This window comes from Bombina bombina, chromosome 6 (genome assembly GCF_027579735.1).
Source record: "Bombina bombina isolate aBomBom1 chromosome 6, aBomBom1.pri, whole genome shotgun sequence".
NCBI classification, from domain to species: Eukaryota; Metazoa; Chordata; class Amphibia; order Anura; family Bombinatoridae; genus Bombina; species Bombina bombina.
In genome coordinates, this window is record NC_069504.1 from 977,503,928 (window position 1) to 977,528,031 (window position 24,104).

General features: G+C 40.4%; 1 protein-coding gene across 2 annotated transcripts in view; it reads left to right on the top strand.

The window, feature by feature from the left end:
* Nucleotides 1-24,104, top strand: part of MAML1 (mastermind like transcriptional coactivator 1) — a 202,868-nt gene that overhangs the window by 13,307 nt on the left and 165,457 nt on the right. Inside the window, exon 1 of one of the 2 annotated variants that reach the window (XM_053718639.1) lies at nucleotides 2,884-3,234. The exons of the other annotated variant lie outside the window; for it this stretch is intronic. Coding sequence (XP_053574614.1) covers nucleotides 3,217-3,234 — 18 coding nt within the window. The 5' untranslated portion in view covers nucleotides 2,884-3,216. Of the gene's footprint in view, nucleotides 1-2,883; nucleotides 3,235-24,104 lie in introns of those variants that run through there. 2 annotated transcript variants of the gene reach the window in all.

Consider the following 24,104-nt stretch of genomic DNA (forward strand, 5'->3'; position numbering starts at 1 on the left):
CTTGCAGGGACAATGAGATCTCATGTTATCACTTTGTGTACACACTTTCTTCCTTACCTCTGTTTGTAAACCAAAGCTCAACAATGGAAAATATATCATTTTATTTTTTATTTATCTCTTCTACCCCCCCCCCCCCCACCTGGGAGTGTAATTTCTTCTGTTGGTTGTGTTTATATAGCTTGTCAATAGCTTGAACTTAAAGGGACAGTCAATCAAAAAAAAACGTTAATTTTTCAAATAGGACATGTAATTTTAAACAACTTTCCAATTTACTTTTATCAACAATTTTGCTTTGTTCTCTTGGTATTCTTAGTTGAAAGCAAACCTAGGAAGGCTCATATGATTTCGAAGCCCTTGAAGGCCGCCGCTTTTTACAGCAGGGGAGAGCTAGCTCATGTAGGCCATATAGAGTACATTGTGAGAATGCCCGTGGCTAGTGGCAGACACTGCACTAATTGGCTAAAATGCAAGCCAATAGATAACTAAAAGTCATGTGATTAGGGGCGGTCAGAAGATGCTTTGATAGAAGGTAGTCACAGAAGTAAATGTGTATTAATATAACAGTGTTGGTTGTGCAAAACTGGGGAATGGGTAATAAAGGGATTATCTATCTTTTGAAACAAAATAAATTCTGGTGTTGACTGTCCCTTTTTTTAAGTTCAAAATATTTCAGTATAGGTGGGGGTACCACAGGCTATATCAGTTATCTCAAATGCCGAAATAAGGGTAAACTATATACTTGTTAACAATTCATTACAAATTATCTGATTTTTTTGGGGGGGGGGGGGGGGGGGTAAAATGTCCCTTTTAAGATGATGGGGATGAGTGTGTGTGTAGAAAGAGTTCTGTTTAGGAGGGTCAGGGAGGTGGGAGGAGGATAATCTTACATTAAAATGTTATTTCCATTACTAGCCAACTAATTAACACTTTCACTGCCAGGGATTTCAGAAGTGTGTCGCACAGCTGCATTTAGTGGCCTTCTAATTACCAAAAAACCCAATGGCAAAGCCATGCATGTCTGCTATATTTAAACAAAGGGGACCCCAGAGAAGCTTTTACAATCATCTCTCATGATTGCACAAGTGGTATATAATTTTCAGTAACAAAATGGTCCTAGATCAATACCTTGTGTTGTCTGGTTATGAAATATACATTTTTGATAGGTTAATAAAAAAAAGCCTTATTTCTGTTTAAATGGAGTGATAGCAAAAATGTAAAAAAAAATGGGTAATTCTTTCATTCCTTTATAGCAAAGGGAGTTAAAACACTATACAGTACTCTGAATCATGAGTTTTTAAATGGACAGTGTGCCTTTTTGTCATTTGAAATAGCTTTGCCTTTGGTATCCTTACATATACTGAGAAGCTGTGTAAACCTAGCAAGCAATATAAATTACACTCCCAGTGGGGGTTTAGGAGAATTAATAAAATTTCAATTGTTCTCTCTAAGTATTGTGCTTTGGTATACAGACAGACAGAGATCATGTAGTGTGTGTGTACAGAAAGTGATAAGAAAAGGTATAATTTACTTGCAAGATCAACCTAATTTAATGGGTTGGGGTTAAAAGAACAAAACCAGTTATTTAATTCACAAAAATAAACCCAAAGAAGCAATGTCTTACATATTATTCTGCAGCAGGTATAACAAGTCATTGGAAACACTTTAAAGGGACATTAAACCTCAAAAAATCTTTCATGATTTAGATAGATCTTCTTTTATCAATTTCTTTTCATTCTCATGTTCTTTGTTGAAGAGATAGGTAGGTAGCGTGCACATGCCTGAAGCACTACACAATAGGAAATAGTGCTGCCATCTAGTGCCCCTGCTAATATAAAACATTGATGCAAAACCGCTGCTATGTAGTGCTGCAGACACGTGCACACTCTTGAACTTACATTTCTGTTTTTCCACAAAAGATAAGAAAATTTGCTAATAGAAGTAAATTAGAAAGTTGTTTAAAATGTTAAGTTCTATGTAAATCATGAAAGGGAAAAAAATGGGTTTTATGTCCATTTAAGAGGAAATCTATTTTATAGTGCACTGTCCCTTTTTTATTTTTAGGACTTCTTATACATTTGGCAAATTGACATCACTTTTTTTCTGAGCGATATAAATTGCAAGCAACTAATGAGACTATGTGAATGCTGTTAAAACAGTATATGTATATTTCACACACATTGTTTGTTTTTGTATGAAATCACTGCAGATATTTGTTAGTTTAGCATTAGGCTTAACCTAAGGAAATGAATGTAAGCACACTGCTAAATGTTACTTTTTATTGGTTTTAACTTTAGGATTATTTTGCTTGCAACCATCCTTCCCTGTACCGGTCTACTGAACTTTGCTTTACTCCTCCGCTTTATATTTATCCAACTGCCTGTGTTAGAGGGTGCAGTTTTAGGGCTGAAAAAAACCACCCTTGTTTTTTAAACGTATCTAACACTATTGAACCTGAACAGCCCGCAGTATTTTCTGTTCTTATGGCAATCTCTGCCTGAGCATGCTGGGGACCACAGAGGTCAAGGTACATGCTGACAAGGGCCCTGCTGCTTCACTTAGCAAAGTGTTTTTTTTGTTTTGTTTTTTTTTTTTCTCTTGGATATAGAAAATAAAGTTTCTATTTCGCAGAACCTGCTGTCCATATCACTCACACTTGAAGTAATTCAGTAATATGTTTGTTGTTTTGGCCCTTTGATTTCCCAGAGAGCTGCAGTGGATGCTGTCCTTCCTGGCATAGAAAGTGACTAATAGTGAACCCAGAATACGGCTTAATCCATTGCTCACATTTATCAACGTGTGCCTGAATTTTGTTCTTTCTCTTCCTGAATCTGCCTTTCCGTTCTGATGATCATTGTGGCTATCGGAGGTGAGCCACAGGCGCCTGTTAGGCCCCTCCCGCAGAGTAGGGGGTAGGAGGCATGGAAGTCTTTTCTCTCTGCATTCCCAGACTGGTCCCAGTCTGCCCTGCATTCCCATTTGTGGATGTCATCAGGAGGTACTGCATTCCTTATCTCATGCTAACACTTCCTGTCTGTGTTGGATTGTAACTGTGACATGTTGAAGCTGAACATTTTACATCTGCCACTTCTGTAGCTCCTCTCTAACTACAGCCATGACTGAAACATGTACTTGTACCTGTCAGCCAGCGCTTCTCATGTGATCTGAGTACCACTTACCTGGGAACAAGATGGTACTGACTTGAAGACCAAATACTCAATGCCAAAGACAAAGCAAGTATGTTGCCTAAAACAGGAGTCAAGTGTAAAGATATGTTGCTGTTTGCTAACATTTTGATACATTTAAAAAAAAAAAAAAAAAATGAAATTTAGGAGCTGTTATGAAATTGGAACTAGCCACATCCAATCAATTTATTCATGTATGAAATAATCCAAAATGTTTTAAACCGAATCCTGTGAGAGATCCTATATAAAAAAAAAACAAACCAAAAAAAAACAAAACTCTCACTCACTTATGTTTGTGCCAGTTTCAAAATTTCTATGCTTTTCGGTTGGTTGAAATTAATTAATAGAAGTTGTTTCCTATTCCCCCACCTATTATCAAACAGACAGGGTTTGTGTGCAGTGAGGATGTTGTGTGGGAAGTGCTGTACCAGCCATGTGTATGCATAGTGAGGCTGCTGTGACCCTACTGAGACCATAGCCTCCCAGTCACATGTGCTCCTAGGATAATGCTGGAAGGTCTGCCTTGGCATCAACTATGAGATGTAGGTGTGGCTCTGAGTCTGGCACTGTAAGCTTCACAGTGGGTATGACCTATACTAGAATGCCCCAAAGCTGCCTGAAAGTGTTGCTTTCCACTACTACATTATACACGATGTATAGGATATTTAGATCAAAGGGTGAGCATTTGCTGTATCTTTGTAACAAGATGTTTGCTTACGATCACCTCTGGACTAGTGTATTTTAATCTGCACAGCTTTCTGAGGCTTCAACTGCTCTACTTATGGATTGAAGTTACAGCCATCTCTGCTGTATCTGAGGTTATATATCTGACATTACTACTACTCCCCCCCCCCCCCCCAATAAAGAAAATTGCCTGCTAGTCAATGGAATCTACCTGTATGCCACATTACAAAGATTGGTGGAGCTTTTTTTTGGCATAGATTAACCTATCATCTCTCTATCCTTTCAAAAGTGTATACGCATTTGTGTATGTTGCATATGATCGCTCAAATGGACTACACAAATCTATTTGTATATAGGTACTTTTTTTGCAAAATCCAAATTAGAGTTTTTATTCATAGGACTCCTATAACTTTCCTGTGTGTGCAAAAATGATTTACATTAATCCAGGGCTCAAAATTTGTTCAATATCTAGGAGCCACCTCCATAAATTTAGGAGCCAAGATTATTTTTTTTCCTCACAAGTATGGCCCTTCAACTCTAACATAAACCATCTCTTAGTGGTTGGAAAAAGTTTAAAAACTATGGACTAATTTTTTAAAATGACATGTAAAGAAGAGAGGATTGCTGGTTTTGTTGTGTGGAAACTTGACAAAAGAACACCATTTCCAAATATTAGACTTTTCTTGTTACAAGAAATCTTTGTTCTTCAGCCCTGAGCTAATACAATGGGAAAATTGATCAGACTTCAGACAAAACATAACAATGAGTTGCCCTAGGCAAAAGAAGTGATTTCTCCTACCTTGAAAAGGCAAAAGACACCACATGGTCATGTAGCATATCATTTCCCTCAAATAATCCTTCTCACTGGCACAATTCTACCGTAATTATGTATGGTTTGTACCGTTTAGATACTCTTTAAATGAGCCTCAGTATACATGGACTTTTTTTACTTATTGTATTTATTTGTGTATTATTTTTTTGTGCTCTGTTTTGCCTGTTGCAAGGGTACTTTTTTTTCCGTGCAGATTCTGCCAAAGGTTCCCTAGTTAAAAATCTTGTCCATCCACCCTTTAAAGGAATACGAAATCCAAATTTATTTCATGATTCAGATAGAGAATGCAATGTTCTAATTTACTCCTGTTATCAATTTTTATAAATTTTTATTTAGTCTCTTGCTATCTTTATTTGAAAAGCAGGAATGTAAGCTTAGGAGCCGGACCATTTTTGGTTCAGAACCCTTGGTAGCACTTACTGATTAGTGGTTACATTTAGGCACCAATCAGTAAGTGCTACCCAGGGTCTGAACCAAAAATGGGCCTGCTCCTAAGATCATTTTTCAAAAAACTATACTAAGAGAATGAAGAAATTCATAATAGGAGTAAACTAGAAAGTTGCTTAAAATTGCTTGTTCTGTCTGAATCATATTCCTTAATACATGTGGCCCTTAGTCTACAATGCCAAAGTGTAAAAAGCAGGCTAGGTCATATAAGGTTGATTTTTATATATATATGTATATGTAAAAGACTGTACCCTGAAATAAGAAATCGTATTTGCTCATAAGCCAACTTTCAACTGACATTGAAGGCAATATTCTGACTAGTTTTTAATTTAAGTATTTTATTATTTTTGTGACAAAAAACACCACATTTTTGTATGTTTGAGTCTTTTAAAATTCCTGCTGTCATGTCCAAGTTACATTCTTATGCAAAAGCTGCATACTCCTAAATCATTTGATTTCATTTTTGCAGTAGTATATCTTTCATATAACACTGAGAACGGCTCATACTACTTCTGTTTTTAGTTTAATGGATATCAAACACAATTTATACTAAACCTATAGGTTTTCCTTCAGGATTCAGATAGAGCATGCACCTTTCTAATTTACTCCTATTCAGTTTTCTTTGTTCTCTTGCTATCTTTGTTTGAAAAACATGTAAGCTTGGGAGCCAGGCCATGTTTGGTCCAGCCAGAGTAGCTCTTGCCGATTGGTGGCTAAATGCAATGTGCTATTTTTTTTATTTTTATATATATATATTTGCAGTGATGTTGGCTCAGCCCCTTTCTAGCCATACAGCTCACTTAAAGCTATTTTCTAACATTCAGAGCTGCTCAGGGAATCGGGAGCGTGCATTGAAATCTTAGAGAGCAGGAGGGACTGTTCTTTATGTCACTACAGATTGGAGTAGCACATTGAGGGGGTGGAGGATACTAGGCGACTGGGTAAGATTTAAATAACAGGTTTTATTAATTTCAGATAGTAAAACTAAATTGTATAGTGCTATTTGAATGGGCATGGCATGTACTTCTTAATATGGTACATTAAAATATCATTTACCATCACTTTTAACCCCTTAACGACAGGCATACCCTGTACGTCGCATGGTCGTTAAAGAAGTTTCCTAGCGCAGCTTTGCCGGCATCGGCGTAACTTTTTTAGTACTGCATGTCTCACTTCCATTGAAATTAGAAAGGTGGTGTGTTTTTTGTTGTTTTTTTGTTTGCTTTTTTGCGTGCTCTTTCTATCTCGAAAGTTTAGTTTTGACTTTAGTGTTTTTTTTTAACAGTGACCCTGCAAAGAGAAACTAAAATGTTGTGCACCCCTGAGTTGGAAGTACGTGTCTTGAAAAAATGTTTCTCACATGCAGCTGTTTAAAGGCATTCAGGTCTCCTCCCTGTGGAGCTTGTTACAGACTGCTGTGTGAAGCTGGAATGTGGCTGCATACAGTCTACACCAGCAGTTCACAAGCTTTTTGCCTTGTGGCACCTTTTTATGCATTTCTGAAACAAATGTGACGCCCAAGGTCTCTGGCAGTGTAACAGAATTGAATAAATGCTGAGGTTTATGAATAGGGAGCCAGGTAGCCTCAGCATCTAAAGGTAGTATTAACTAAACAAAAACATTCCTTTGCTTACTCATGTTAAGTTGACAGATTACTTCCCTTTGTCCTATCCGTTTCTTTAGTCAGTATTTTTATATTGTTTCGTGTCCCAGAAATTGTCCACATTCAGAATACTCTGTACCCTTTTTTTTTTTTTTTTTCTTTTGTTCATTGTCATTTTCATCCATCTTCCTTTTGTATCTCTGATGCTCTCACATAAGAGTTGGTTAAAAAAAGGTGATGCAGGGAGTTTGTCAATATCTTTAGATTTTGTATAAGTTAACTTTGCCGACTCCTAATATAGCTCTGAAATACTGTATGAGTAATAGCTATATAGATTACAGTACCTTTTTATTCAACTTTATTTGCAAGCCTAGACAGCCTTAAATATTTTCAGTTCTTACTGAAAAAGTTTCTTTAAAAACAAAATGAAGTGATTTTTTTTTTTTTTACTGTGTCTCATACGAGTATAACCATGTAATTTGCAGAAAAAGTGCAGAAACGAAGGTGTCCCTTGTCTGCAGAGGTTGTAAGCATTCAGTCTGTGTGCAAATACCAGTATCTTGGTCTTCCCTGATAACTTTGAAGAAGCCCTCATCAACTTTCTAATTTACTTCTATTATCAAATCTGCTTGGTTCTTTTATCACTTGTTGAAGAGTAAACCTAGGTAGGTTCAGGATCAGCAATAAACTACTAGTAGCTAAAAACATCTGGGAAGCAAATGTTAAGCGGCTTATATGTACAGCAACCAATCACCAGCTAGCTCCCAGAACTTTATTGTTGCTTCTTTCGCCTATCCACATATTGATTATCTGGGTAGGCGAAGGAGCAGCAGCAATAAACTACTGGGAGCTAGCAGGTGATTGGCTGCTGTACATATATGCTGCTTACCATTTGCTCAATGCCGAGAGAACACAATTACATAATTAACAAGTGCATAAGACAAGATATATAAGGAGGGTGCTGCATATAGAACATACACCACACTCCTAGGGGGCGCTAACCGCTAACAATAAGCAGATATATACAGATAATTAAGAGAATATACAATAAACCTAGCACACTTATATCAGATTATTAGAGATGATATGCTCACAAGTGGACCCAGATGATATTGGTATAATCAAATAACAAAATGTCCGCACAAAGAATAATCCAAAAGAAAGAAGGCAGCTCTGTCATAGGACGGTCATCCTGGTGTGGCGTGATCTATAAGAAAAAGAAGCACAGAGGCGCCAACATGGCCTAGTAACGTGATATAGTAATTGTGATAGGATAGCCTGAGGAAACAGCCTGTGGTGGCTGAGAAACATGTCGCTGTTTTTAAAATAAGTTTTTAAATATACACTTGCTTTATCACAATTCTGCTCCTGTTTGGGGGCAGAGTGTGTGTGCTAGTCCTATCTTCCAAAGTGGTGATTTTCTGCATCCTGCAAATTGGATTCCACTGGGCGGCTGAGAGGTCCCAGTACTGCTGATATTGCACCTGGTGGTGCTTGGTTTCCTGTAAGTACAACCTTGAATCCTTTTTTATCTGGTGTACAAGCGTTACTGGGCTGTGTGTGCGCCTTTTTTGCCCTTATAGGCATCATAGGATAGGCCCTCGCCAAGGATCATCTCTATCTGGCTGGAGACACCAGTGAGCTGGACCACTGTTTGATGTTCCAGGCTGCCACAATAGCACCATTTGGGTGCGCTACGCTTGTGAGTATATTTCCTATCCTGCTGATGTTTTGTATCCGACTGCCGTGACGTTACTAGGCTTCTTTTTCTTATAGAAGTACATAAGACAATGCAATAGCAGTTACTGTGAATTTCAAATATCAGATTTTTGTTTTTCTGACTTTTTTTTTTTTTTTTTTCCCTTTTCTTTTTTCTCCCATTTTCCTTCCTCCTATATCATGCGGCAGACATCAGCCAATCACAGACTAGTATACGTATACCCTGTGAGCTTGTGCACATGCTCAGTAGGATCTTGTTCCCCAGAAAGCATGAATATAAAGAGACTGCAAAATTTGCTAATGGAAGTAAATTGGAAAGTGTATTAAAAATGCATGCTCTATCTGAATCGTAAAAGTTTATATTGACTTCAGTGCCGCATTTTAAACTTGCATGCTCTATCTGAATTATGAAAGTTTAATTTTGACTTTACTATCCCTTTAAATTCTGTGTACATGCCTTCTAGTGCTTCCCAAATTAAACTACTATTAAGGTTTTAAAGGGACAGTAAATGTTGGGAAAACTAGTACACAATTCTGCACTTTTTTCAGAATTATGTAACTTGACGATAGCCTTATGATTTATTTTTACTTGTTAAATGCATATGTCCCCCCCCCCCCCCCAAAAGTATACTTGCCTCTACTGTGAAGCTCTTCTCTTTAGTGCGGCTGCTTTTTCTAACAGTATGTCACAGGCTCACTGTCTAATCGCAGCGAGCCCGACTGTGCAGACAGATTTAGTTAGTGTAGGAGCACGCTACATGTAATTTAATGGTACTGCTTCATGGTAGAGGTAAGTATACCACACCAAGGTCTAAGAAATTAGCATATGAACCCTCTAGGTTTAGCTTTCAACTAAGAATACCAAGAGAGCATAGTAAATTGGAAAGTTGTTTAAAATGACATGCCCTATATCAGTGATTTTTAACCTTTTTTTTGCAGTGGCACACTTTTTTACATTAAAAAATCCTGTGGCACACCACCATCCCAAAATTTTAAAAAAATCACACATTGTAGCCTAATACAGCATATATATATATATATATATACACATACTGTATGTATTGTGCTGTTATGCCATGCCTCCTACAAAACTACCCCTGCACTGGGAGTAAAAAACAAGCAAAGTTTAAAAAATAAGTCACACTGTTGTCAGTCTGCCATGGCACACCTGAGGATCTCTCACGGCACACTAGTGTGCCACGGCACACTGGTTGAAAAACACTGCCCTATATGAATCATGAACCGTTTTCTTTGTTTTTTTTTGTTTTGTTTTTTGGACTTGACTGTCCCTTTAAGTTTTTTTATTTTATTTTTTTATGTTTGTTTCTTTGGTATAAAAGCATGTAAATAGTGCACACTACATATTCATATCTGCCCTCTCCTTACCTTTCCTCGCTTATCTCTATATCACTCATTTCTTTCTTAATCAAATGTACTATTTTTTTTTTTTTTTTTTTTAAACTTTTTTTTGTCAGCAACTCCTTTCTCCTTGTTTTGGTTGTACAAGTCTGCCTCATCACAATCTCTTCCCATTTGTCTGATCATCTATCCTAAAAGTACATTTTCTCACAAGTATGTAGTTCAGTAAGGGCTAGATTTATTAAAGCTGAGGTGTACAGGGGCGCGTATACGTGCCCCTGTACGCCTCAGCGCGCCTGTGGCGGGGCGAAATTACCCGCAGGTATTCTCTATTGCACACAAGCGCAATTTTGTGCTTGCGTGCAATCCCGCCCCCTGCCCGCGTACAGCCAATCAAGCGCGGGCAGGAGCTGTCAATCTCCTCAGTCTGACTAGACCGAGGAGATTGAATTTCGCCACCTTAGAGGTGGCGAATAGGTTAAGGAAGCGGCGATCTGGTGACCGCTGCTTGATAAATATGGCGAGCAAGTTCTTATGAGAACTTGCAGCCGTAGGGCTTTAATAAATCTAGCCCTAAGTGTGTGTGCGGGAGAGGGCTAAGGGGAGATAGTTTACTACTCAGCACTGCTGCTCAGTCAAAAGCTGTTCATGTAAGATGTTTTTGAGAATACTTTTTCTTCTACATTGGTGTGTCCGGTCCACGGCTTCATCCTTACTTGTGGGATATTCTCTTCCCTAACAGGAAATGGCAAAGAGAGCACAGCAAAAGCTGTCCATATAGCTCCCCCTCTGGCTCCGCCCCCCCAGTCATTCTCTTTGCCGCTCTGAACAAGTAGCATCTCCACGGGGATGGTAAAGAGTATGTGGTGTTAGATTTTATTTCTTCTATCAAGAGTTTATTTTAAAATAGTACCGGTTTGTACTATTTACTCTACAACAGAAAGTGATGAAGAGTTCTGTTAAAAGAGTATGATTTTAGCAACAGTAACTAAAATCCATTGCTGTTCCCACGCAGGACAGTTGAAACCAGAGAACGACTTTTCTGCTCCAGGTATGACTAGTCTCTTTTCTAACAAGACATAGTAATGCTAGAAGACTGTCATTTTCCCTCTTGGGACCGGTAAGCCATTTTCTTAGAATCATAACAGAATGAAGGCTTATAAATGGGCTCTATACTGGTTGACACTATGGTGGGCTAAATCGATTGATTTATATAATATTTATTTGACTTTTGGGAACGTTTTTATTTCACCTGGCAGTTGGTTAGACAGCTAATTTAGTCAGGAAGGCCCCTTCACTCTGGTATGCAGAGGGAGGAGGCCTCATTTTCGCGCCTCAGTTGCGCAGTTACTTTTGGAAGCAATGCATGCAGCTTCATGTGAGAGGGTCCTGTGGCCATAAAAACGATTTCTAGAAGGCTTATTTCTGTGGTGAATAACCCCCAAGGAAGGTAAAAGCTGCAGTAAAGGCTGTGGCAGGGACTGTAGTGGGTTCAAACTGGTAAATTAAACAATTAGCTCCGGTTTGCTCATTTAAGGTGTTAGAGACTCGAAATTTGGTGTGCAATACTTTCAAAGCATTAAGACACTAGGGTGTAAATTTTGTAAAAATCGGATATTTCTCCAACATAGGTGTGTCCGGTCCACGGCATCATCCTTACTTGTGGGATATTCTCCTCCCCCACAGGGAAAGGCAAGGAGAGCACACAGCAAGAGCTGTCCATATAGCTCCCCCTCTGGCTCCGCCCCCCAGTCATTCTCCTTGCCGCTCTGAACAAGTAGCATCTCCATGGGGATGGTGAGGAGTTTGTGGTGTTTAGTTGTAGTTTTTTTATTCTATCAAGAGTTTATTTTAAAATAGTGCTGGTATGTACTATTTACTCTGAAACAGAAAGAGATGAAGAGTTCTGTTTAAAAGAGGTGTATGATTTTAGCAGCAGTAACTAAAATCGGTTGCTGTTCCCACACAGGACTGCTGAGCTGAGAGAACTTCAGTTGGGGGGAACAGTTTGCAGACTTTTCTGCTCAAGGCATGACTAGCCATTTTTCTAACAAGACTGTGTAATGCTGGAAGGCTGCCATTTTTCCCTCATGGGGATCGGTAAGCCATTTTCTTAGACTCAAACAGAATAAAGGGCTTATTATGGGCTATATACTGGTAGACACTTTTAGGGGCTAAATCGATTGCTTTATTTAAGTATTATATGCAGTTTGAAGTTGAATTTCACACTTTTATAACATTGGGGAACGTTTTTAGCGCCAGGCACTTAAGACACCTTCCCAGTCAGGAAGTGCCTTTCTCTGTAGTAGGCAGAGCCTCATTTTCGCGCCATTACTGCGCAGTTACTTTTGAGTACAGTACATGCAGCTGCATTTGTGAGGGTCTGGAATCCACTGAAAACGTTCCTAGAAGGCTTCATTTGGTATCGTATATCCCCCTGGGATTAGTGAAGTCGCAGCAAGGGCTGTGGCTGGGACTGTAAGGGGGTTAAAATTGTAAACGGCTCCGGTTTCCACATTTTAAGGGTTAACAGCTTGAAAATTGGGGTGCAATACTTTGAATGCATTAAGACACTGTGGTGAAAATTTGGTAAAGATTGGATAATTCCTTCATAGTTTTTCACATATTCAGTAATAAAGTGTGCCCTGTTTAACATTTAAAGAGACGGTAACGGTTTTGTTTTAAAACGTTTTTTGTGCTTTATTAACCAGTTTAGGCCTGTTTAACATGTCTGTACCTTCAGATAGATCATGTTCTGTATGTATGGAAGCCACTGTGGTTCCCCCTTCAAATATGTGTGATAATTGTGCCATAGCGTCCAAACAAAGTAGGGACAGTACTGTCACAAATAGTAAAGTTGCCCAGGATGATTCCTCAGATGAAGGAAGTAGACACAGTTCTACATCATCTCCTTCTGTGTCTATACCAGTTATGCCCGCGCAGGCGACCCCTAGTACTTCTAGCGCGCCAATGCTTGTTACTATGCAACAATTGACGGCAGTAATGGATATCTCCAATAGCTAATATTTTATCCAAAATGCCAGCATTTCAGAGAGAGCGCGATTGCTCTGTTTTAAACACGGTAGAGCAGGAGGGCGCTGATAATTTTTCTGTCATACCCTCACACCAATCTGAAGTGGCAGTGAGGGAGGGTTTGTCAGATGGGGAAATTTCTGATACAGGAAGAATTTTTCAGCAGGCAGAACCTGATGTTGTGACATTTAAATTGAGCATCTCCGCGCATTACTTAAGGAGGTGCTATCTACTCTGGATGATTGTGACAATCTGGTCATCCCAGAAAAATTGTGCAATATGGACAAGTTCCTTGAGGTCCCGGTGCACCCTGATGCTTTTCCGATACCTAAACGGGTGGCGGACATAGTGAATAAGGAGTGGGAGAAGCCAGGCATACCTTTTGTCCTTCCTCCTATATTTAAGAAATTGTTCCCTATGGTCGACCCCAGGAAGGACTTATGGCAAACAGTCCCTAAGGTCGAGGGGGCGGTTTCTACTCTAGCCAAGCGCACGACCATTCCTTTTGAGGATAATTGTGCTTTCAAAGATCCTATGGATAAAAAATTGGAGGGTTTGCTTAAAAATATTTTTGTACAGCAGGGTTACCTTCTTCAACCTATTTCGTGCATTATTCCTGTCACTACAGCGGCGTGGTTCTGTTTCGGGGAACTGGAAAAGTCGCTCAGTAGGGAGACTCCGTATGAGGAAGTCATGGACAGAATTCACGCACTTAAGTTAGCTAATTCCTTTATTTTAGATGCCGCTTTGCAGTTAGAGAGGTTAGCGGCGAAAAATTCAGGGTTTGTAATTGTGTTGCGCAGAGCGCTCTGGCTAAAGTCTTGGTCGGCGGATGTATCTTCCAAGACAAAATTGCTAAAGATCCCTTTCAAAGGTAAGACCCTTTTTGGGCCAGAATTGAAAGAGATTATTTCAGACATCACTGGGGGAAGGAGCCATGCCCTCCCACAAGATAAACCTTTTAAGGCTAAGAATAAGTCCAATTTTCGTTCCTTTCGCAATTTCAGGAACGGACCGGCTTCCAACTCGGCAGCCTCTAGACAAGAGGGTAACTCTTCCCAGACTAAACCAGCTTGGAAACCAATGCAAGGCTGGAACAAGGGTAAACAGGCCAAGAAGCCTGCTGCTGCTACCAAGACAGCATGAAGGGGTAGCCCCCGATCCGGGACCGGATCTTGTAGGGGGCAGACTCTCTCTCTCTTCGCTCAGGCTTGGGCAAGAGATGTTCAGGATCCCTGGGCACTAGAAATAGTTTCTCAGGGTTATCTTCTGGAATTCAAGGAACTACCCCCAAGGGGAAGGTTCCACATGTCTCACTTATCTTCAAACCAAATAAAGAGACAGGCATTCTTACATTGTGTAGAAGACCTGTTAAAGATGGGAGTGATACACCCAGTTCCAACTGTGGAACAAGGTCAGGGGTTTTACTCAAATCTGTTTGTAGTTCCCAAAAAAGAGGGAACTTTCAGACCAATTCTGGATTTAAAAATTCTAAACAAATTCCTCAGAGTTCCATCATTCAAAATGGAAACCATTCGGACGATTTTACCAACAATCCAGGAGGGTCGATATATGACTACCGTGGACTTAAAGGATGCGTACCTGCATATTCCTATCCACAAAGATCATCATCAGTTCCTGAGGTTTGCCTTTCTGGACAAACATTACCAGTTCGTGGCTCTTCCGTTCGGTTTAGCCACTGCTCCCAGAATTTTCACAAAGGTGCTAGGGTCCCTTCTAGCGGTTCTAAGGCCGAGGGGCATTGCTGTAGCACCTTACCTAGACGACATCCTAATCCAAGCGTCGTCTCTTTCCAAAGCAAGGGCTCATACAGACATTGTTTTAGCCTTTCTCAGGTCTCACGGGTGGAAGGTGAACATAGCAAAAAGTTCCCTGTCCCCGTCCACAAGGGTTCCCTTTCTGGGAACAATAATAGATTCTGTAGAAATGAAGATTTTCCTGACGGAGGTCAGAAAATTTAAAGCTTCTAAACGCTTGTCAAGTTCTTCAATCTATTCCTCAGCCTTCCATAGCTCAGTGCATGGAGGTAATAGGATAAATGGTTGCAGCAATGGACGTGGTTCCTTTTGCTCGAATTCATCTAAGACCATTACAACTGTGCATGCTCAAACAGTGGAATGGGGATTATGCAGACTTGTCTCCCCAGATTCAAGTAGACCAGGTAACCAGAGACTCACTCCGCTGGTGGTTGACTCAGAATCACCTGTCTCAGGGAATGAGTTTCCGCAGACCAGAGTGGGTCATCGTCACGACCGATGCCAGTCTCTTAGGCTGGGGCGCGGTCTGGGACTCCCTGAAAGCTCAGGGTCTATGGTCTCGGGAAGAGTCTCTTCTCCCGATAAACATTTTGGAACTGAGAGCGATATTCAATGCGCTCCTGGCCTCACCTAGTGAAGGCCAGATTCATAAGATTTCAGTCGGACAACATGACGACTTTAGCGTACATCAATCATCAGGGGGGGAACAAAGAGTTCCTTGGCGATGAGAGAGGTATCCAAGATCATCAAATGGGCGGATTATCACTCCTGCCACCTATCTGCAATTCACATCCCAGGAGTAGACAATTGGGAGGCGGATTATTTGAGTCGTCAGACTTTCCATCCAGGGGAGTGGGAACTCCATCCGGAGGTCTTTGCCCAGTTAACTCAACTATGGGGCACTCCAGATATGGATCTGATGGCGTCTCGTCAGAATTTCAAGGTTCCTCGCTATGGGTCCAGATCCAGGGATCCCAAGGCGACACTAGTGGATGCATTGGTGGCGCCTTGGTCGTTCAACCTAGCTTATGTGTTTCCACCGTTCCCTCTCCTTCCCAGGCTTGTAGCCAGGATCAAACAGGAGGAGGCCTCGGTGATTCTGATAGCTCCTGCGTGGCCACTCAGGACTTGGTATGCAGACCTGGTGAATATGTCATCGGCTCCACCATGGAAGCTACCCTTTGAGACGGGATCTTCTAGTACAAGGTCCTTTCGAACATCCAAATCTAGTCTCTCTGCAACTGACTGCTTGGAAATTGAACGCTTGATTTTTATCTAAGCGTGGGTTTTCAGATTCAGTTATAGATTCTCTGGTCCAAGCCAGAAAGCCTGTGACTAGGAAAATTTATCATAAGATATGGAAAAAATATATTTGTTGGTGCGAATCCAAGGGATTCTCTTGGAGTAAAATTAAAATTCCTAGGTTCCTTTCTTTTCTCCAAGAAGGTTTGGATAAAGGATTGTCAGCGAGTTCTCTAAAAGGGCAGATATCTGCTCTGTCTGTTTTGTTGCACAAACGTCTGGCAGCAGTGCCAGATGTACAGGCCTTAGTCAGAATCAAGCCTGTCTACAGACCCATGACTCCTCCATGGAGTCTAAACTTAGTTCTTTAAGTTCTTCAAGGGGTTCCGTTTGAACCTTTACATTCCATAGATATTAAGTTACTATCTTGGAAAGTTCTGTTTTTGGTTGCTATTTCTTCTGCTAGAAGAGTTTCTGAATTGTCTGCTTTGCAGTGTACTTCACACTATCTGGTATTCCATACAGATAAGGTTGTTTTGCGTACCAAGCCTGGTTTTCTTCCAAAAGTGGTTTCCAACAGGAATATTAACCAGGAAATAGTTGTTCCTTCTCTGTGTCCGAATCCAGTTTCGAAGAAGGAACGTTTGTTACACAACCTAGATGTGGTCCGTGCTCTAAAATACTATTTAGAAGCAACAAATGATTTCAGACAGACTTCTTCCTTGTTTGTCGTTTATTCTGGTAAGAGGAGAGGGCAGAAAGCTACTGCTACCTCTTTCTTTTTGGCTGAAAAGCATAATCCGATTGGCTTATGAGACTGCCAGACGGCAGCCTCCTGAACGAATTACAGCTCACTCTACTAGAGCTGTGGCTTCCACATGGGCCTTCAAGAACGAGGCTTCTGTTGATCAGATCTGTAAGGCAGCGACTTGGTCTTCTCTGCATACTTTTGCCAAATTTTACAAATTCGATACTTATGCTTCTTCGGAGGCTATTTTTGGGAGAAAGGTTTTGCAAGCCGTGGTACCTCCCGTTTAGGTAACCTGACTTGTTCCCTCCCTTCATCCGTGTCCTAAAGCTTTGGTATTGGTTCCCACAAGTAAGGATGAAGCCGTGGACTGGACACACCAATGTTGGAGAAAACGGAATTTATGTTTACCTGATAAATTTCTTTCTCCTACGGTGTGTCCGGTCCACGGCCCGCCCTGGCTTTTAGTCAGGTTTAAAAAAATGTTTGTTTCTGCTCACTACAGTCACCACGGCACCCTATAGTTTCTCCTTTTTCTCCTAACCGTCGGTCAAATGACTGGGGGGCGGAGCCAGAGTGAGAGCTATATGGACAGCTTTTGCTGTGCTCTCTTTGCCATTTCCTGTTAGGGAAGAGAATATCCCACAAGTAAGGATGAAGCCGTGGACCGGACACACCGTAGGAGAAAGAAATTTCAGGTAAGCATAAATTCTGTTTTCCTTTAATTTTTGAAATATTAAGTTTGAGTTATAGCAATTTCTTAATCTATCGCTACACATACACTTTATTTTGTTTGCCGATATTTGCAAAATAGCGCATAGTTTGTATCTATGTGTATCTAATTTATATTCAAACCAGTGTATGGAGAGAACGGGTTGTCCTGGTTAATCAGTGTCTGCAGTAGTGATGCCTGTTTTGTTAGGCGTAGTTTTACTTTTACTTTTCTAGCTAATTACAACAAACTGATACACAAGGATTATTTAGATAAGAGAACATATAGACAAGTCAGCTTCCTTCTCCCCTTCACAAGAGATCACAATACATTCAATATAATGAGCATTTTTACAACTGTACCTGTTTTTCAGTTTGTATTTATCCTGGTGCTTTAGTATTCTGGTCTTTTGCATTTTGAGTACATTTCATTATTTTCTTTGCTTTTTTTTTTATGTCTAACATGCAGTATTTATTATACATGCATAAAAATGTGTTAATTCATTCTAGGTCTGAATTCTATTATCAGTTTGCTAAAATTGTAAAACCATTTATTTAAAATGAAGGTGACGAATTAGTGCCTGGTTTTTAATAATCCTATTAAAAACAAAGGCACTTAAACCCCTTAACGACCGAGGACGTGCAGGGTACGTCCTCAAAAAAAAAAGGCAGTTAACGCCTGAGGACGTACCCTGCACGTCCTTGGTGTGGAAAGCAGCTGGAAGCGATCCTGCTCGCTTCCAGCTGCTTTCCGGTTATTGCAGTGATGCCTCGATATGGAGGCATCCTGCAATAACTTTTTGAAGCCATTCGATGCAGAGAGAGCCACTCTGTGGCCCTCTCTGCACCGGAGATCGGGGGCTTACTTCGTTGGTGGGTGGGAGCAGGACCGGGAGGTGGGTGGTGGCCATCGATGGCCCTGGAGATGTGGAGGTGGGTGAGTATGTCCGGGGGGCGCGCACGGACGCGTGCATGGGAGGGAGCGGGTGGGAACCGCTGCACTACAGAAAAAGTGAGTACAAATTTAAAAAAAAAGGAAAAAAAAAAAAAGATCAGGCATGTTGTGGGGTTTGGTCTGGGGGGGGGGAAGCTACACTACAGAAAAAAAACAAAAAAAAAAAACTACATTTTTTTTTTTTTTTTTTTTTGCAAACTGGGTGCTGGCTGCCATTACCCAAGATGGCCCTCAATAAGGCAGATGGGGAGGGTTAGAGAGCTGTTTTGGGGGGGATCATAGAGGTTGGGGGCTAAGGGGGGATGCTACACCACAGCATATGTAAATATGCTAAAAAAAAAAAATTAAGCTTTTATTTTAGTACTGGCAGACTTTCTGCCAGTACTTAAGATGGCGGGGACAATTGTGGGGGAGGGAAGGGAGCTGTTTGGGAGGGATCAGGGGGTCTGATGTGTCAGGTGGGAGGCTGATCTCTACACTAAAGCTAAAATTAACGCTACAAGTTCCCTACAAGCTCCCAAATTAACCCCTGCACTGCTGGGCATAATACACGTGTGGTGCGCAGCGGCATTTAGCAGCCTTCTAATTACCAAAAAGCAATGCCAAAGCCATATATGTCTGCTATTTCTGAACAAAGGGGATCCCAGAGAATCATTTACAACCATTTGTGCCATAATTGCACAAGCTGTTTGTAAATGATTTCAGTGAGAAACCTAAAATTGTGAAAAATTTAACTTTTTTTTTTTTTTTATTTGATCCGCATTTGGCGGTGAAATGGTGGCATGAAATATACCAAAATGGGCCTAGATCAATACTTTGGGTTGTCTACTACACTAAAGCTAAAATTACCCCAAAAAGCTCCCTACATGCTCCCTAATTAACCCCTTCACTGCTGGGCATAATACACGTATGGTGCACAGTGGCATTTAGCGGCCTTCTAATTACCAAAAAGCAACGCCAAAGCCATATATGTCTGCTATTTCTGAACAAAGGGGATCCCATAGAAGAATTTACAAGCATTTATGCCATAATTGCACAAGCTGTTTGTAAATAATTTCAGTGAGAAACCGAAAGTTTGTGAAAAAGTGAATGATTTTTTGTATCTGATCGCATTTGGCGGTGAAATGGTGGCATGAAATATACCAAAATTGGCCTAGATCAATACTTTGGGATGTCTACTAAAAAATATATACATGTCAATGGATATTCAGTGATTCCTGAAAGATATTAGTGTTCTAATGTAACTAGCGCTAATTTTGAAAAAAAAATGGTTTGGAACTAGCAAAGTGCTACTTGTATTTATAGCCCTATAACTTGCAAAGAACATGTAAACATTGGCTATTTCTAAACTCAGGACAAAATTTAGAAACTATTTAGCATAGGTGTTTTTTGGTGGTTGTAGATATGTAACAGATTTTGAGGGTCAAAGTTAGAAAAAGTGTGTTTTTTTTCCATTTTTTCCTTCTATTTTATATATATATATATATATATATATATATATATATATATATATATATATATATATATATATATATATATATAAATTATAGTAAATTATAAGATATGATGAAAATAATGGTATCTTTAGAAAGTCCATTTAATGGCGAGAAAAACGGTATATAATGTGTGGGTACAGTAAATGAGTAAGAGGAAGATTACAGCTAAACACAAACACCGCAAAAATGTAAAAATAGCCTCCTTGGTCCCAAACGGACAGAAAATGCTGCGGTCATTAAGGGGTTAATTAATCAAAATTGACATTTCAAACATTTTCTTTAAAAACATACCTTTTAATCCTGTCGGTCGCTGCATCGCTTCCTCCACCCATTGCAAGTCCTCTTTGCGGGTCCAAAATAACGAATCCAGCTTCATTCAATCACGGCGTTCCCTCAGGCCATGATCCCCCCCCCGGGGGAACGCCGTGATTAGTAGGAAGCCGGATTAGTCATTTCTGAGGTAAGCTGAGGCTTCCGACGGCCGGAGTAATCGATTGAGCTGCTTTCAGGATTAAAAGGTAAGTTTTTGAAGAAAATGCTTGAAATGTCAATTTTGATTAATTAAAGTGCCCTTGTTTTTAATAGGATTATTAAAAACCGGGCACTTATTCTTCAAATTTGACCATCACTTTAAAGACACAAATCAAATGCCAAATGAGCATTTTTACTTTTTTTTTTTTTTGTTGTTGATTGAAATAATTTGTTTGTATATGTATCTCCTTGCTGTATGTCCCTCTAATCCGTTATTGTTGCAGAGCTTTCAAGTCTGTTAAAAATTTTTTATATGGTTTATATAGTTTTTCAGTTTTGTGTAGCACTTATCGCTGTAGATTTCACAAGTTCATAATTTATTTTGTTAAATAAGTTTTTTTTGTGGGGGTGGTGGTTGTTTATGGTCAAATTTATTTGGATTTGTTAGTGGAGTAGACATTTCTTTCATATAATACACAATAATAAAAATGACTGTCGGTGATGAGTGCTTTTTTTTATAATCACCTTTCCTCCATGTTTATACTTTAAATATAATTTCTCTTGTTAAGTGTATCCAGTCCACGGATCATCCATTACTTGTGGGATATTCTCCTTCCCAACAGGAAGTTGCAAGAGGATCACCCACAGCAGAGCTGCTATATAGCTCCTCCCCTAACTGTCATATCCAGTCATTCTCTTGCAAGCCTCAACCAAGATGGAGGTCGTAAGAGGAGTGTGGTGTTTTATACTTAGTTTATTCTTCAATCAAAAGTTTATTTTTAAATGGTGCCGGAGTGTACTGTTTATCTCAGGCAGTATTTAGAAGAAGAATCTGCCTGCGTTTTCTATGATCTTAGCAGAAGTAACTAAGATCCATGGCTGTTCTCACATATTCTGAGGAGTGAGGTAACTTCAGAGAGGGAATGGCGTGCAGGTTTTCCTGCAATAAGGTATGTGCAGTTAAATATTTTTCTAGGGATGGAATTTGCTAGAAAATGCTGCTGATACCGAACTAATGTAAGTAAAGCCTTAAATGCAGTGATAGCAACTGGTATCAGGCTTATTAATAGAGATACATACTCTTATAAAAATGTAATATAAAACGTTTGCTGGCATGTTTAATCGTTTTTATATATGTTTGGTGATAAAACTTATTGGGGCCTAGTTTTTTTCCACATGGCTGGCTTGAATTTTGCCTAGAAACAGTTTCCTTAGGCTTTCCACTGTTGTAATATGAGTGGGAGGGGCCTATTTTGCCGTTTTTTTTGCACAGCAAAAATTACAGACAGACATCCAGCTTCTTCCTGCATGATCCAGGACATCTCTGGAGGGCTCAAAAGGCTTCAAAGTCGTTTTTGAGGGAGGTAAAAAGCCACAGTAGAGCTGTGGCAGTTGTGACTGTTTGAAAAAACGTTTTTGTCTGTTATTATTCTGTTTTGGGTATTAAGGGGTTAATCATCCATTTGCAAGTGGGTGCAATGCTCTGCTAACTTGTTACATACACTGTAAAAATTTCATTTGTGTAACTGCCTTTTTTCACTGTTATTTCAAATTTTGACAATTTGTGTTTCTTAAAGGTGCAGTAACGTTTTTTTATATTGCTTGTAAACTTGTTTAAAGTGTTTCCAAGCTTGCTAGTCTCATTGCTAGTCTGTTTAAACATGTCTGACACAGAGGAAACTACTTGTTCATTATGTTTGAAAGCCATGGTGGAGCCCCATAGGAGAATGTGTACTAAATGTATTGATTTCACCTTAAACAGTAAAGATCAGTCTTTAACTATAAAAGAATTATCACCAGAAGATTCTGACGAGGGGGAAGTTATGCCGACTAACTCTCCCCACATGTCAGACCCTTCGCCTCCCGCTCAGGGGATGCACGCTAATATGGTGCCAATTACATCAGGGACGCCCATAGCGATTACCTTGCAGGACATGGCTGCAATCATGAATAATACCCTGTCAGAGGTATTATCTAGATTGCCTGAATTAAGAGGCAAGCGCGATTGCTCTGGGGTTAGGAGAAAAGCAGAGCGCGCAGATGCTGTAAGGGCCATGTCTGATACTGCGTCACAATATGCAGATCATGAGGACGGAGAGCTTCAGTCTGTGGGTGACATCTCTGATTCGGGGAAACCTGATTCAGAGATTTCTAATTTTAAATTTAAGCTTGAGAACCTCCGTGTGTTGCTTGGGGAGGTATTAGCTGCTCTGAATGACTGTAACACAGTTGCAGTACCAGAGAAATTGTGTAGGCTGGATAAATACTATGCGGTACCGGTGTGTACTGATGTTTTTCCTATACCTAAAAGGATTACAGAAATTATTAGCAAGGAGTGGGATAGACCCGGTGTGCCCTTTTCCCCACCTCCTATATTTAGAAAAATGTTTCCAATAGTCGCCACTACACGGGACTTATGGCAGACGGTCCCTAAGGTGGAGGGAGCAGTTTCTACTTTAGCAAAGCGTACTACTATCCCGGTTGAGGACAGTTGTGCTTTTTCAGATCCAATGGATAAAAAATTGGAGGGTTACCTTAACAAAATGTTTATTCAACAAGGTTTTATTTTACAGCCCCTTGCATGAATTGCGCCTGTCACGGCCGCGGCAGCATTCTGGTTTGAGGCCCTGGAAGAGGCCATCCCTACAGCTCCATTGACTGAAATTATTGACAAGCTTAGAACACTTAAGCTAGCTAACTCATTTGTTTCTGATGCCATTGTTCATTTGACTAAACTAACGGCTAAGAATTCCGGATTAGCGTAGGGCGCTATGGCTTAAATCCTGGTCAGCTGACGTGACTTCGAAGTCTAAATTACTCAACATTCCTTTCAAGGGGCAGACCTTATTCGGGCCTGGTTTGAAGGAAATTATTGCTGACATTACTGGAGGTAAGGGTCACACCCTTCCTCAGGACAGGGCCAAAGCAAAGGCCAAACAGTCTAATTTTCATGCCTTTTCGAAATTTCAAGGCAGGTGCAGCATCAACTTCCTCCGCTTCAAAACAAGAGGGAACTTTTGCTCAATCTAAGCAGGCCTGGAAACCTAACCAGTCCTGGAACAAAGGCAAGCAGGCCAGAAAGCCTGCTGCTGCCTCTAAGACAGCATGAAGGAACGGCCCCCTATCCGGCGACGGATCTAGTAGGGGGCAGACTTTCTCTCTTCGCCCAGGCGTGGGCAAGAGATGTTCAGGATCCCTGGGCGTTGGAGATCATATCTCAGGGATATCTTCTGGACTTCAAAGCTTCCCCTCCACAAGGGAGATTTCCTCTTTCAAGGCTATCTGCAAATCAGATAAAGAGGCATTCCTACGCTGTGTGCAAGACCTCCTAGTTATGGGAGTGATCCATCCAGTTCCGCGGACGGAACAAGGACAGGGTTTTTATTCTAATCTGTTTGTGGTTCCCAAAAAAGAGGGAGCCTTCAGACCAATTTTGGATCTAAAGATCTTAAACAAATTCTTCAGAGTTCCATCTTTCAAAATGGAAACTATTCGGACCATCCTACCCATGATCCAAGAAGGTCAGTACATGACCACAGTGGACTTAAAGGATGCCTACCTTCACATACCGATTCCCAAAGATCATCATCATCGGTTTCTAAGGTTTGCCTTTCTAGACAGGCATTACCAATTGTAGCTCTTCCCTTCGGGTTGGCTACAGCCCCGAGAATCTTTACAAAGGTTCTGGGCTCACTTCTGGCGGTTCTAAGACCGCGAGGCATAGCGGTGGCTCCGTATCTAGACGACATCCTGATACAGGCGTCAAGCTTTCAAGTTGCCAAGTCTCATACAGAGATAGTTCTGGCATTTCTGAGGTCGCACGGGTGGAAAGTGAACGAGGAAA